The following is a 14,294-nucleotide window of genomic DNA, read 5'->3' on the forward strand; positions in this document are numbered from 1 at the left end:
GCAATCGGTGTAGCATAAATGTAGCGATAGAGCGTTCTGGTGCTTGTTCTGGTGAGCAATTGCTCACGCTCGATTGATGTCCCCCAGATTGTTGTCTAAGTCCTCTAAGTGCAATACGCAACTGCGTCGCGGATCTGATCTAGCTGATGCGATGCGCTAACCAGGAATCCTCTAGGTTTTTTTTTTCAGCAGAAGAACAAGAATCGAAATGCAACTGAAGCTGCTACCGACCGATACCGGATTGCGGACCGGATCGGTCGGCAATGTTCTCCCAGAAACCCTAAAAATCTGAAAAAAATCCACCAGGAACCGGAGTACTCCTGTACCCGCCGCACTATTCGGGTCAACAATCTGGGTCTTAACTGAAACTGTCTTATCTTGCAACTGACTTCGCTTTCCCGGTATGATGTCACTCCATGCCCCTCATCCCCCCCTCCCACCCTCCCACGTCTCAGCTTGGTCGGTTTCTAATCGGTCACCGGGGTTGTGGGTTTATGACACCGTCCCTTCCTGTCCTGTTTCAAGGCTACGCAATGGAACACCGAGAGAACGTGAATCATGCGTAATCTGCGTAGTATCGCTTCGTGGAAAAGTTAGGCTCGGACCCCCCCCCCCCCCCCATATTCTCTTGTGCTGGAATTTTCTATCCACCGCGGTGCACGGAAAGGGCCACGCCAACACGCACGTTTGTGCGCTTGATTAGAGTACGACCATCACTAGTAAACAAAACCGCTTCTCTACTTGAGAAACAAGCTAAGAAGCTGTTTTTTACGGTGATGAGCAACCCGTCGCCGTTTTTTTCCATCGTTGTTTGTTGTACTCGGAGTAGTAGCTTAGCGTTCGGATTTCGGAATGTAATTAATGGTGTAATGGCGTAATTGTTGAGCTGCTTCTGATAAGGTGTTTTATTTCATCATTTTTAAATGTTCTTGCATAGCGTTCGAAACCTACACGTTAGTGGCTGCTGTTTGTGTGGATCTTATATTACCCCGAGCAGGTAATCGAATATTGGCGGGGTATTATCGAAGCACTAATGTGGAGTAGCAACTGAACTGGAGTTGGAATTTGAGTTGAAGCTTGTTGAATACTGACTGTAAAAAAAGGGCTGTCCATACTTCTCGAGAAGCAGTTCGTTAGGGGCTATTGTGTGTGCATATGTGGATCTGATGTACGGTAGTAGTATTTTTTTGCGCGTGCCTTTCCTACAGAGCAGCAGAGTCCCGATTGAATGCTTATCATTACCTAGCGTTGCAACTCTGGTAGCAACTGCCCTATTGCATCGTCTTTAAGTACGCGAGAAATTAAAAAAAAAACAAAAACAAACAAAAAACAGGTGTCCCAACAGGTTCCGGAAGGGAACCCGGGAATTCGGGAGATTCCTAGCATGTACACAATAGATGTAAATTTCGTTTTCTCATAGACACAAACTTCCTGTCACTCCTAAACTGCTAACATTTAACCTTACAAAACTAGGCGAGCATAAATGGATTAGGAGGGATGGTGGCATTTGGGTTTTTTGTTTTTCGCAGGGGGTGCCTTGCCTTGAGTGACGTTTCCAAACGTCACCCGGAAAAGCTTCTTAGTGCAAACTAGCACCTACACCTAGTGCACCAAAGCGGTTGCGATGCTTGCGACCTTTTGCGGCTGGGTGCGGCTCACTCATTCTACCGTAGTATACATTTAGCTTAATCAAGTCTTTTCCAAAGATATGGGAAGGTTTATTTAACGTCCGTGTAGTAACCATTGGACCACCACTAGCGTTCTTGGGAACGCTGTGAGCTTGGTGTAGTAAATGTAGCATTGACCGTATCAGTGGTGTGTATGGTGAGTGAAGGTAGTAAAACGCGCGGGATCGAACCGAAACGTGAGCAGATAGCGTCAATATGACGTCGTCTTATAATATATTTAGAGTGAGAGAGAGAGAGAGAGAGAGAGACGGTGAGAGACAGGATAGTTGACGTGGGAAGAGCTCCAACAGTAGGTTTCACATCTTTCCCCCACAGTTTGTTTGCCGAAATGGGGAATCGCAAATGAGCATATGTAGGTGTTACTTCTAGCTTATATAAAATATTAAAACCATCCTCCTTCAAACTAGTGTTTAGTAAGCACAGGGACAAAGAGAGAGAGAGAGAGAGAGAGAGAGAGAGAGAGAGAGAGAGAGAGATAAAGCACACGGGTCATATCAGATACGCAACAATGAAACGAAGTTTTTTTTTTGTTTAGAAACAAGTAAACAAGTAAGCGAATATAAATAAATTTTTAAATATTTTACACCATTAACCGGACGGGCGCCACTCAGCGCGCACCAGGATAAAGGAGCCGTCTGCTACGGTTAAAATATTATTTTTGATGTATTCTTACGTACGCTAAACGCTGTCAGCATATTATATAGTGTGTTGAGGGGGGGGGATGGCTGTCCTTTCTAAATCGTTATATGTTTAGTGGATAACAGGTGTTACAGTAATTACATAGTATGCACACTCCGGACTTAATGCAGGGGAGTAATGCTGCCACGGTGGAATTTCAATACAAGTTGTAAGGGAGGGGGCCGGATCGGTCCGGGTGAGCTGATCAGGATACGGGCACCGACTTCGCCTTGGAAGGATGCTCCCGGCAGCGGTAGACGTACGCGCTGATCGATACATCGTCATCCGTTCGGACGCACTGCTTCAGCTTCTCACAATCGCATCTATTAGGAGAGTGGGAGAGAGAGAGAGAGAACGAGAGATAGGAATAGTTGTAAAGTTGAAGGGGAAACAACAAATGTCAAATACGATACTAAGTGGCTAAGTGTCAAGTGAAAGCTGTCAAACACTTACGTATTCTGCATGAAGTTATCGATCGCCCTTGTTGATGGGACGTACACAGCCCAACCGCACGGTGTGTTGCCTTCGCACGTCTTGCTGTGCGTTTGGTTGAATACGGATCGCTCTCCGCGTGATAAAACCTGCATAAAACAAAGGAACGAAACGAGAATGATGTAAAACAACGGGTAAATCAGGTTAAGCTCCTTAATGTGAGACACTTTCCCCCCCTGGCCCATTTGTCCCTACAGGCGATAGTTGGAATAGGGAACCCTGATAAGATCCCATACGAACGTTTGGGATCGGCCCAACCTGTCCAAATCAGTCCAGGCATGCGCATTTGCAAGTCTCGTGCTCGCTTGTGTATACACACACAGACACACACACCCAGGACACTGGAACGAAGTCGGTCTATCGTTCCTCGCGGGCTCCCGGCACTTGCTGCCCGGGCTGACGGAAGTTGCTTATCGCGAATCAATAGTAACGACGGACGGGACGGAACTCCGATGCATTGCGTTTGCCGGGCGTTATAAATCAATGTGTAAACATTTGGCCCACGGTTCATCGGTTGATGCTCAAACGTGCAGCACTGTGATCGCCCGATGACGCACGCAGCGTGTCAATCGTGCAGTCGGAATCTGCAGCCACCATTAGCGGGAGGCAAAAACCGTTCCAGAATTTTTCCAACCTTCCAAAGCAGCGAACACATCCGAACCACGAGGTGCTCACCCCACCCAGGTGGACTTTCGACTTTACGTCCGATCTATCCACTTTAAATTTGATGACACGGTAAGAGCTCGGATTACATGACACTGGCCCAGTGGGCGCCACCATCGAACAAGCAAGAAATGTATTGTTTTGCCAACTTTTTCTTTTGTTTCTTTTTTGGTTAGAGGGCCTGGTGCGTAACCCTACGCCGAAGAATGTACCTTGGTTTCCGCGGAGGCGCGTTACAACTGGAAGAGAAAAGCGCGAGGTATCGAACGCGCGACCATATTTGCATACGTACGCACCGTCGGCGAACGCCACGACGCGCACGACACGCGGACCTTCTGTGGCAGGGTGTAAACAACTTTACTCTTCACTTTATGAATGAATGAGTAAACGTGGAGTGATAGGCGGCGGGCCCAGTATAGCAAATGCCAGCAGCACACACACACACACACACACACACACACACACACACACACACACTCGCGGGAGGGGTTTGTGCTACATAGGTTTGAAACCGAAAAAAGGCACCGAACCTTGCAGGTCAGTCAATGCAGCACCGCTCGAGTGGAAGATTATCAGCTTCTTAGAAGCGGAAAGCCAAATTGAAACAAAAGCAGGTGAGCAGGGCGAGTGATGGGGCTTGGACTAGTTGTCCTCCCCCCCCCCCCCCAAAGTTCCACAGAATCCGAAAGTAATTTCGAGCGAATCTGTCAACGTCCTCGCCGAAGAATCCATTTCCACGAACGCCATCCAATTACTGGTACATTGGCGGTCGAGAGAAAACTTGGATGGGGGGAGTAAAGTGGGTGGGGAAGCCCGGAGGGAGAGATATCAGTAAATGATTTGTTTTTTTTTCTCGTTAACGTACTTGGACAGATGCATCTCCAACGGTCTTCGCACGGAAAGATGGAAAAGAAATCTTAATTCCAATGAATTTAGACGACGTTGAACTGGCGCGTTCGATCGACGGGTGGAAAACGGTTTTTTCCCGACCTTAAAAGGAAAAATCTTCAGACGCGACCAACTTCAACAGAGATGTTAACGCTGGTCCACACTTTGCAGAACTACACTATTAGTGGACATTAATTAGCTACAAATGGTGGTTTTACAGCAAGATGTCCAGATATTGTGGAGTGCCTATTACTTCAAGATGACACCAATAAATACAGTAGTTAAACACATCCTCTTGGCATAGGATGGAGCCATTAACCTGCTAATGAAGGCGTACACCGCTTTAATTATAGCTATTTATTGCATCAGTTTCCCATTAAACCCCGGCAGGCGTCCTTAACTAAGACGCAATGAGTTGGAAGTGTTCTAAAACCATTACCCACAAAGCACCTCAACTTCAAGGTTACCATGCTAGTGATAAGAGATTTTCCCCAAAAATTGCATCAGTTGTGAAATGTCTGTCGTCCGTTGGCTCCCTCTTGCGCTTCCCTGCTGCAACCGATGCAGCTGAACGGAACCGAAAATGCTACGCACGCCTTAACACCCCACGACGGGCAACGACGGAGGGCCTGGCCTGGGCGGGTTAGGGTCCAATTTTGTGGACAAAAAGCAATTTAATAAATTGACGAAACTCGGGGCTCCCTATTACATAAACCAATTTGCTACCGAAAACGCGCGCCCTGCCATACGAACTAATAGCACGGGCCCTTGGACCATTACTGGTCTCTGTTGTTTTTTTTTTTCGTTTGCTTCTTCCGGCGGTCTTTTGAAGTGTACGATATCGCGCTCCCCTTTTAGAGGATCGTTTCCGTACTTCTTGTTTTTTTCTTCTTTTCGTTCTGTACGGTTCAGTGCGATCAGGGTGCAGAAATTGGTCGAAACAGAACGCAACGACACAACGATATGGCATGGGTGGCAAGATGAGAGCCGCCTTGAGAGACGGGTTTGAAGACACGGACGAGGGGTTTGTTTTGGCTTTGGTCGGTCGAATTGGATCATTCTGAAGGTCAGACAAATCGGGCAGCAACGCATATTTTGGTGCGCGATCGCCAGAACGGGTGGGGCGGCTGGTGGGAAGCAGCACACAACAGACACGACACCAGGGGACTCAAGTTATTGGTTATTGCGTTGGAACCAAAGTCAAGAACATGACCAGGGATACCACGGCGCACAGGGTGGTTCAGAATAGTTGATCTTGCGGTTGGAATTCGAAAACTTTTAACCTTAGCAGTTGGTGGCACTGATTTTTTTTTGTTTACCAATTTTTGACAGGTACACTAAGGGATTTAAATTTGACAGGCATGCTACACGGACAAGATTACTACAAACACTTACCCGTAGTGAAAGTGACGCTTGCCTCGATACGTTCACTGCACTCAGCACGAAGAGCGCCACCAGCACGAAGGCACTGCAGGATATTAGTTTGTGTGCCATGTTTGAACTGTCACTTTCGGGTGTTTGAGTCGATCTCCGCAACTACTACCAGCACCGATCGTTTGACGGATCGTTTCCGTTGCAACCTTGCTTAGAGCTTCAGCGAACTAGGCTCTCTATAGTCTCTCTAGCCGATCCTTCTGCCGATTATTGCTTATTTTTCTTAGAAAATTCGGAAAACACCTCCTTTTTTCTCACTTTTATGTCACACTAACGCACACGAATGCACACGCTGGATTTACAACAACCTGTTTTTGCGCCAAACCAATGGGTATCGCGGCACCTGCGTCGTTTGCTTCCTAGGGGTTGGGAAACTTCTCCTTCAAGCAGCGCCGGCGTTTTCTTTTCTCCGTGTAACAGTTGTGTTGATCTCGATGTTGGGACACGAATGAGCTTCGTGCGCCCGGATCGGAACAATTTATGCCGGACCAGCGGCAACCGAAAGCGGCATTCGCGCGCCATCCGAGCGTTCCAACCCGCCGCATCGGCATGCGTTACGCATGGACCGAAGGCGCGCGCGCTCCCTTTCTCTCTCTCTCTCTGTCTCGCTCTCGCTAGCTCGTGCTCCCGTTTCGCTCGTTCCATCACGCTCTAGCTCGTTTGCCACTGTTTGATTGCAACCGAAGTGCATACACTGGCCGACGTAAGGGTACGGCAGCAGAAACGGGAGAAAGCGGGAGGAAGAGACCGTTGCCGACAAATTGATTTTGTTCATTCACAGTTTCAAAGAAGATTAGAATGCATCGGTGAACGGGATGCATCGGCCGATGGGCGAGAATGTGGATTGAAAGCAGGAGTCCGGGCAAAAAGGGGTTTTTGGTAGAGGTTTCAGAGCGATACCGCCACTCGGTGGGACTTTTTTTTCTTCTTCTCTTTATTTCGTTACCCTGCGTTCCCTGGTTGCCCCTCGGTAGGGCCATATACATTCCAACGCACGCTACAATCACGTGCTCGGATGCACGTGTGGCTTATGAGAACGGGCCGCAAGATGCCGGGCCGGGCAAATGGGTGGTTCGGCTGATTAGTTTGAGCTAGTGAGCGCGATACGCTAATCGAATGATGTTCTGTCGATTGGTCTTCGAATTGATAGCCGATTCTTTTGCGTAGTACGGTTGTTAGGAGTAATTGAAGTAAAATAAAGTTAAAAACTTTAAAAATCGATTGATCTTATTTGTAATACGTGAGAACCTCTGCCTGTGAAAATATATTCACTTAAGCTTAATCATGATGAAGTAGCCCCATTCGACTTCTCGTCCTTTTGGAGAAATTCGTGATTCGATATGCGGTATTGTCGTGTCAAGACTTTTCGCCGCTACTCGGTCTCAGTCACCGAACAATCCCTAGAAATATTATAATTACTACTCCACTTTGGCTGACAAAAAATGCAGGGATATGTTCTCAAGATGTACCAGGGTAAAAGTGTGAGAAAATCACTCTTATTCTAGGGAATATATGCGATTGAAGTTTGCAACCCTCGGCATTGTCCAAAAAAATAGAAGAGATATTTCTTAACTAGAATATCTGTACTGTACCCTTTTTTCGGTCGTCTACTGTACATGGACTCTTGATGGTCTGGCATCACTGTTAAGGAAATTAGAAAAAAGAAGTGGCCAACATTTTCTCACCAAAAACCAGCGTGGGAAACGAAAGCACTGTCTGGCAACACTGGATAGGATCCTTTTCTTCACATCACTGTATGCCTGAGAATCTTGATGCTAGCAGGGTAAGGACTGTACCCTATTTTTTGTCCTTTACTGTACCGAGAATCAGGATCCTTTGTTACTTCATCTGGCATCACTGCTTAGGGTCAGCCAGACAGGAACTGGAGTTTCCCACCAAAAACCATCGTGAGAACCAAAGCGTTGTAAGTGAACCCCAACGGTTATTTTAAATTTACGACTAGTAGGAAAGGACGTTCGAAGAACTGGAATGTAACTGATGGACCAAATTGTTCTATAGTTTGTACAAACTTCAGAAAGAAATTTTGTTACAGTTGAGATGGTACCGATATTTATAAATAGTATTCTGCCATCAGCATCTTTGAATACCTTAACGAAGGAGTCCTTGACACATAGATTTCATATGGAGCATACTGGATTATTATAGGGGATTTTACCAGAATTGGTATATAATAAAATTAATGCAATCTTTCTAAAAGTATATTTCATCCAAATAAAAAAATCGTTGTCTATATCAGTTGTTATTCTCCCAGGGACTTCGAGCTTCAGACGTCCCACATTCGCCAGATTCCCTTGAGGAGATGCTCCCACGAACATCTTAACCATAGGAACAAGCACAATACCACAAACACGCAATAGGTCAGCCACCCCAAAAGCGTGACGCTCTGTGTGTGTGTGTGCCCCACCCCCCGAAAAAAGCAAACCCGAACGCATCAACGGCAAATTAATTTATATCTTTGTTTACGTTCAATTTCCTTGCTTTTCTCTCCGCCAATTCTCAATGCCAATCCGATCGAAGATTCCAACCTTGTATGTGTGTGTGTGTGTGTGTGTGTGTGTGTGTGTACAGAAATGGTGTGATGTGATGATTTTTTTATGTCTCATGGCGTCTACTATAGCGTGACGCAGGTCGCGTGTTGTTTTGAGCAATGGCCGTTGTTTTGGCGGGCGATCTACTCGATCGTTGACGTTTGCAGGCGGTTGTAGTTGTTGTTGTTCCCACAACGCTTGTCATTCCCCCGGGGACTTTGGCACAGTTAACAAAACTCATGTTACAACATCTTGAAGCTGGAATTTACGTCTCATGGTGCTTGTTTTGCTGATCTCGGTACGGTACAAGCGAGCGAAAAAAAAAAATGGCATCCAGACGCCACCGGTAGGACTCTTCCATGAGTCAGCGTGACCTAACCTCAAAACAAAACATACTCGTGCGGCGAGTGGACATTTCGTACAGTGTGTCGTGTTTTGCTTTTTTTCCATGCTCCATGTTCTCACTGGGCGGGCAGATAGCAGGGGGGGCGAACAGCTTAATTTGTGATAATGAAACGAGGTTGGTACGATCGGTCGTCCAATCGACGCATACGCACGATTAAAACGTGTCGCCTTTGGCCCTTTTTTTGTGTGTCTTTTCGAAGCGTGCGGGACGATCGATCGATCCATGGGGAGTGCTGGAGGCGAGGGGGGGAAAAAGGAAGGACATCAAGTGCCATTCTTCGTGCTTCGCCTTTTCAGCTCGATTAATGCGCAATAACATCAATTATCAGGCGACATTCGATGGAATTCGATTCTTCGGTGCTTCGATGGATCGAGAGTCTAAGTGGTCTACGCCAGTTGGCACGTATGGTCAGCTACCCTCTCAGCAGGAAGTAAGAATATGGAGCTACTACGAGTAAATAGTTGATCAGATGTATCCTAATCATCCCGCAAAAACACACTCGGATCTAATGTGTCTAGTGTAAAGTCTCCTTTCGCCCAACGATCAGCATCAAACTTCGCCGCAGGATCAATCCACCAAGTGGACTTCGCACCAGGCTTGTGGTGACAGCCGCGAATTTCCCGCGGCAATCAGATCAATTGCCGATTCCCGTTCCCGTACGATTGTTTTCGTGCCTGCCCATATGGGTGGACACCAGCAAAAAAAAAAAAGAGTTGCCACATTGCCCGCAAATGACGCATCGACGAAAACGCGCCATGGGGCGGCCGCATTTGTAGGACGACGGTTGATTGAATTATATCATCCCGTTCCCGTGAATATTGATTGGGACACTTATTATGCTTTCAATTTACGCCCGATCCCGTCTGGGGAAAAACCCAAACCACCCAACCGAACTGTAAGCCAATAAACATTGACATTAGGGCGATTTTGGTGCTTTTGGGATTTAATACCGCTTCTCTGTTAGTTTAAATGTCAAAAGGGACGATAATGCAGCGCGGCAAACACTCTTTCGGGAACAATCCATCCTCCGAGTTCCATCCATTCCCGACCTTTTTTATTAGGTCCGGTTCCGTTCCGGCTCCGAACCGGTGTGAACCGACGCGGAAAGGAAGCAAGCAAGCACTTTGCTCATTCGTTCCGGCGTGCTCGCGCGGTAGTTAAATTTTACACCCGTAATGAGCTCGTTTGGCTCGATCATTGATCATTTGGAAGTTGGCGGTCGGTCGGCAATGCTGGTCGTTTCACTCGTTGGCCTTTCTCCCGCAGCATTCCCAGCGGTTCACGTCATAATTAAGCTCATTTGAAGCAAATATTTTACGACCAACGCTTGGCGGATGTGATGAGTTCCCTTTCGCCGGTGGACTGTGGATGTTCGCCACATCATTTCGCGTATCCTTTTGCCGGTCTGCACTGGGCTGGTTGGAACGATTGAACAAGGAATGAAGACTCGCCAGCCGCATGGAACTCGTGTGGCCGGGCTTTTGGTAAGGTAAAGTAATAATGATAATTTTTGCACGATGTTTACGATGAAGATGATGATGATGATGAACCAGACACACTAGTCGACATTTAATGCAGGATGCACTGTTTATGGGATGTGGTTCTGGACTCAATAAAGAAACGGGGGGGTTCGCCTACCAAGGCTAGAACCAGTCTTCTGAAGCAAGCGAGAAGTATTGGACGGGAATCACAGAAGTTAGATGTACACAATTACTAGCTTTATTATATCATGTATTTTATACTGCTTTCAAATAAGGATGGTTTTCCTTCTACTAACCAACTTCTTTCCTTACCAAAAAAAAAAAAAAAAAGAATTTTCATGAGGCTCAAAGCTCTGAACAGTATCACTTGACACATTTTAATAGAATTCTTAATTGCTTCAGATGTTTCCATGATGGATCAAACTCTACAGCATCCATTTTGAAGACGCACTTGTCGTATAAGAAGATAGATTTTGATAACTAGGTGGCAAGTGCCTGTACTGGTTTGACATACTATGAGAGTACTGAGGCTGTCGAAAAGGCGCGGTCCGGTGGACAAGGCGACAGCGGCGCCGGTCTTCACACGGCAGGACCGGAGTTTTAATTCCATCCAGACCGCCTCCCAGTACGCAAGGCTGACTACCTTGCTACGGGTAAAAACCAAGCCACAGAAAGCCAGAAATGCCAGGCTGAGACCTTTCGAGGTTGTAGTGCCAAAGAAAAAGAAGAGAAGGCTGTCGATCAGATCCTGGAATACGCTAATGACATAGACATCATGGGCTTTCGGTGATGACCGTGCCAACAATCTCTGGTTTGTGTAGGAGTGATACAAGAGGAAGATGCTCTGAAGGATTTTTGGCCTCGTATGTGTTGAAGGAGGCAATTGAGGAATCGCTACGAGCTATACGATGATCTTACCATCGCACAGCGAAGTAAGCTGGTCAGGCTCTAGTGAGCTGGTCACGTCATGAGTCCGTCAAAGTCCTTTAGGCCATCCACACGGATAGAGGAGGCGTAGTAGGCTAAAATTGAAGTGGAGCGTTGGAGACTATCGTGGATTGTAGCTGCAGGCCTAGACCGCTAAGCGGTTTCATCGCCTAAGAAGTTAACATACAATCTGTACGTCTCCTTAGAATTTTAGCAAAACGCAGACATGTACATGATCCGTACATGGGGCAGATTAAGAAGAGATCAGCTGTGATACGCTGAGATGGCTCATGAGAGCTCATCTTCCAGCAGGGGAACAAATATCGTAAGGGCTAAAAGTTCTGAGCTACTTTCAAGTCGAATCAGTTTAAAAAGTTAAATCCATGAGGATTTATGCTTTTTTTCATATCGGCTTAGTTTGAGGCGATCCGCTAGCCAAGACGATAGCGGCCCTGGTCTTCACACGGCAGGATGGGAGCTCAAATCCCATCCAGATTGCGCCTCTCCCTACGCAGAATTGGTGGTCTAGCTACGGGTAAAACCAAGTCACACAAAGCAATCAAATGAATCATACAGCTGCTTATGATATAGCTGACCCATCCAATTCTCGTCGTTGTTTTATTTTCGCATACCAGTCACCCGACACGGCTTACTGATCTACTTTTAAATCTGAATTTTGTTCGGTACAGCCGAAAAAAAAAACTACAACCACCTGGTCTAGGCACAAGCAGCGTACGTATGCAGCAAGCACGTGCATCGCAGGATGATGCAACACCGAAGTTCCGGTAATCATCGTACACGACCTTCGCAGCACCGCCGTCGGGCTGCATGTACATATTTACGTTCCCTTTTACCCCACAAACCGGGCAGTTCTATAAATGCAAACGGTTTGTACCCAGACACGAACAAAAAAAAAAAAAACAACAACCCAACGCCGACGACCCTTTCTGCCGACGATCGCTTGGAACTGTACCAAAAATTGTGGCCCGGTGTAGGAAAGGAGAGAGAGAGAGAGAGAGAGAGAGAAGAAACATTGGCTAGAATTCCGATAACACCTATGTTAACACAACAAGCCCTATATAGAGAGGGTCCGATAGAGAGAGAGAGAGAGGAAGAAAGGCAGGACACATATTGGTGGCAAATAGCCAAGAACCCCGGTTGGCTCGGGAAAGGTAACCCAGACCCAGAGTACGAATGCGTTTACCTGGGTAAGTTTACTTCGTTTGTACAGGGGACGCGGTGGCGTTCATTCACAAAAAATCGGCTGATGCAACTTGGACGAATATTAAAATCATAACGGCGTGAGATCGCGCACTGGGAGCTATTCCTGGCGGTCACCTAACTCGGCCCGCCAACGGACAAAGTCCGCCATCGATCTTCCGATCCGCATGATGTTGTTTTCGTGGAAAACTGTGTCACACCGTCTGGCCGATGTCTGTAGAATTACGGTAAACGGTGCAGTAAAGAGGCGGACGGCCTCCGCCGATTGTTAAAAATAGTATTGCCACCATTGAGTGCACCCAGGCGCAATGATCTCTTGCCGAAAGGCGATCGGAGTGACATTCCTGACATAGTACGGATCAAACGAGCGGTACGCACTTCCAGGAACGATCTGGGTGATCGATCTTCTGGACGGAAAATTGGAAGTGCATCGAACGCTTCCTGGAAGCGTAGGGCGATAAGCGATGCTGGGATATTACCTGCAGATTTACCCGCCGCACACCATTCACAAATAGTTGAGCCGGGAATGGGGAAGCTAGAAAGCATGAGGTGCTTGGTGGTGGAAAAGTACCGGCCAACATTCGCTACGGGGGCCCGCCGTAAAAGCGAAATGCCTTCTGATCATCATTAAAAGGTAAACACCTTTTTTCTGTACCTTTCTTCTTCGGTCACCCGTTTGGCAAACATTTGGACCTGCGCTCGAGAAGGTAGAAATGCTTCTGGCTTTCTGGCTTTTCACGGCGATTCGTTCCCGCTGTTTGGTGGTGGTGATGGACGATTAAGAGGCAAAGACCACCCGACAGTTACGTTCTGAACCGTACCCTGTTTGGCCTCCTTTTTTCCCCTACGCTCTGTGTTTTGCTTGTTGTAAGACCTGTAAGCCTGTAAGCCTCTGCACTGTTGTTGCTAACTGGCGGCACTTGTGTGCTAAACACAACAAAACGGTCAATGGGCAATATTTCATGCCTTCCTCACTACCAGTGGCTCCGATGGTCATGGCTCTTAGCTGGAATTGGTTCCGTTCTGCTTTCAACCTTCCACGAAAAGCGAGGTAAAACAAATGGCGCCGTCAATCGACCACGTGGTCGGAAGAGATGACAGCTTGCAAGGTTCTCGCTTTACCCTAGTCGTTGGAAGCATTTCACATACTGATGCTATATATACAGCTTGACGTTAATGAGGTTAGCGTAAGGGAGCTGCCGCCCACTGGTGCATACTGTTCGCGTACAACTTCCGCACGAACAAAACAACATAACCTCAATTAGTAATACGTTCAGGACGGGAAAATACCTGTTGTTTGGTGGCAAATAAAAAAAACCGGTTCCCACCCCGATCGCACCAAGCTGGACAAAGCAAGGGGGCTCGTCCGATTTGAACTGCGTGTGCTCCAATGCGATGCAATGCACCCAATTACACTGGAAACACAACAACACAAAACAAGTTTTGCATTTGTTCGGTCCACTGCCGATCGCCCAGTTTCCCCGGGGGCAAACGTCACTTTAATGCGTCATTTCTGGTCCGGCTGTTTACGTGAACTTGTCCTCTAGATCCGATCCTTTGGAGCCAGCTCCGGTGCAGTTCCAGGGTGACTTGATAAGCGGTCGGGCCTGTGTTGCGTCGTCATTTGCTTTCTGGAATGTCGTAAGCCACACGCGACCGCACACAAAACAGTGCGAGTAGTGTGATTGATTTAGTACATGCGATAAGAGAGGTGTGTCACAGAACGCCTGGCGTGTGAAGGTACTTCACAGCGCAGGATGTTGGGAGGGATTTTTGCCGGTTTATCTTGCAACGCAGTTCTCACGCCTAAACGGGACACCCGCTAAGACAGGATGAGACGCAATGAGTTGATGGGGCGCGCACCGTA

The 14,294-nt window shown here is 47.2% G+C and overlaps 1 protein-coding gene and 1 long non-coding RNA gene across 2 annotated transcripts; one reads left to right on the forward strand and one right to left on the reverse strand.

The window, feature by feature from the left end:
- Positions 1 to 878: 878 nt before the first annotated feature.
- LOC118507108 lies at positions 879 to 6,367 on the reverse strand. The gene is made up of 3 exons (XM_036045110.1): positions 5,805 to 6,367; positions 2,820 to 2,947; positions 879 to 2,689 (listed from the first exon to the last, which is right to left on the reverse strand). The coding sequence occupies exons 1-3, from the start codon at positions 5,901 to 5,903 to the stop codon at positions 2,572 to 2,574; spliced, it is 345 nt and encodes a 114-aa protein (XP_035901003.1). The 5' UTR covers positions 5,904 to 6,367; the 3' UTR covers positions 879 to 2,571.
- LOC118507109 lies at positions 3,454 to 4,663 on the forward strand. The gene is made up of 3 exons (XR_004905587.1): positions 3,454 to 3,593; positions 3,698 to 4,135; positions 4,395 to 4,663. It is a non-coding gene; the product is annotated as an uncharacterized LOC118507109 (long non-coding RNA).
- Positions 6,368 to 14,294: the final 7,927 nt, after the last annotated feature.

The sequence above is a fragment of the Anopheles stephensi genome, chromosome 2 (genome assembly GCF_013141755.1).
Source record: "Anopheles stephensi strain Indian chromosome 2, UCI_ANSTEP_V1.0, whole genome shotgun sequence".
Taxonomy (NCBI): domain Eukaryota; kingdom Metazoa; phylum Arthropoda; class Insecta; order Diptera; family Culicidae; genus Anopheles; species Anopheles stephensi.

Excerpts from the sequence above, each read along its gene's own strand:
- LOC118507108 (XM_036045110.1), bottom strand. The coding sequence starts at position 5,903 with ATGGCACACAAACTAATATCCTGCAGTGCCTTCGTGCTGGTGGCGCTC. Across the intron at positions 2,948-5,804 it reads AAGCGTCACTTTCACTACGG|GTTTTATCACGCGGAGAGCG; the intron begins GTAAGTGTTTGT and ends TGTTTTATGCAG. Across the intron at positions 2,690-2,819 it reads GATAACTTCATGCAGAATAC|ATGCGATTGTGAGAAGCTGA; the intron begins GTAAGTGTTTGA and ends CTCTCCTAATAG.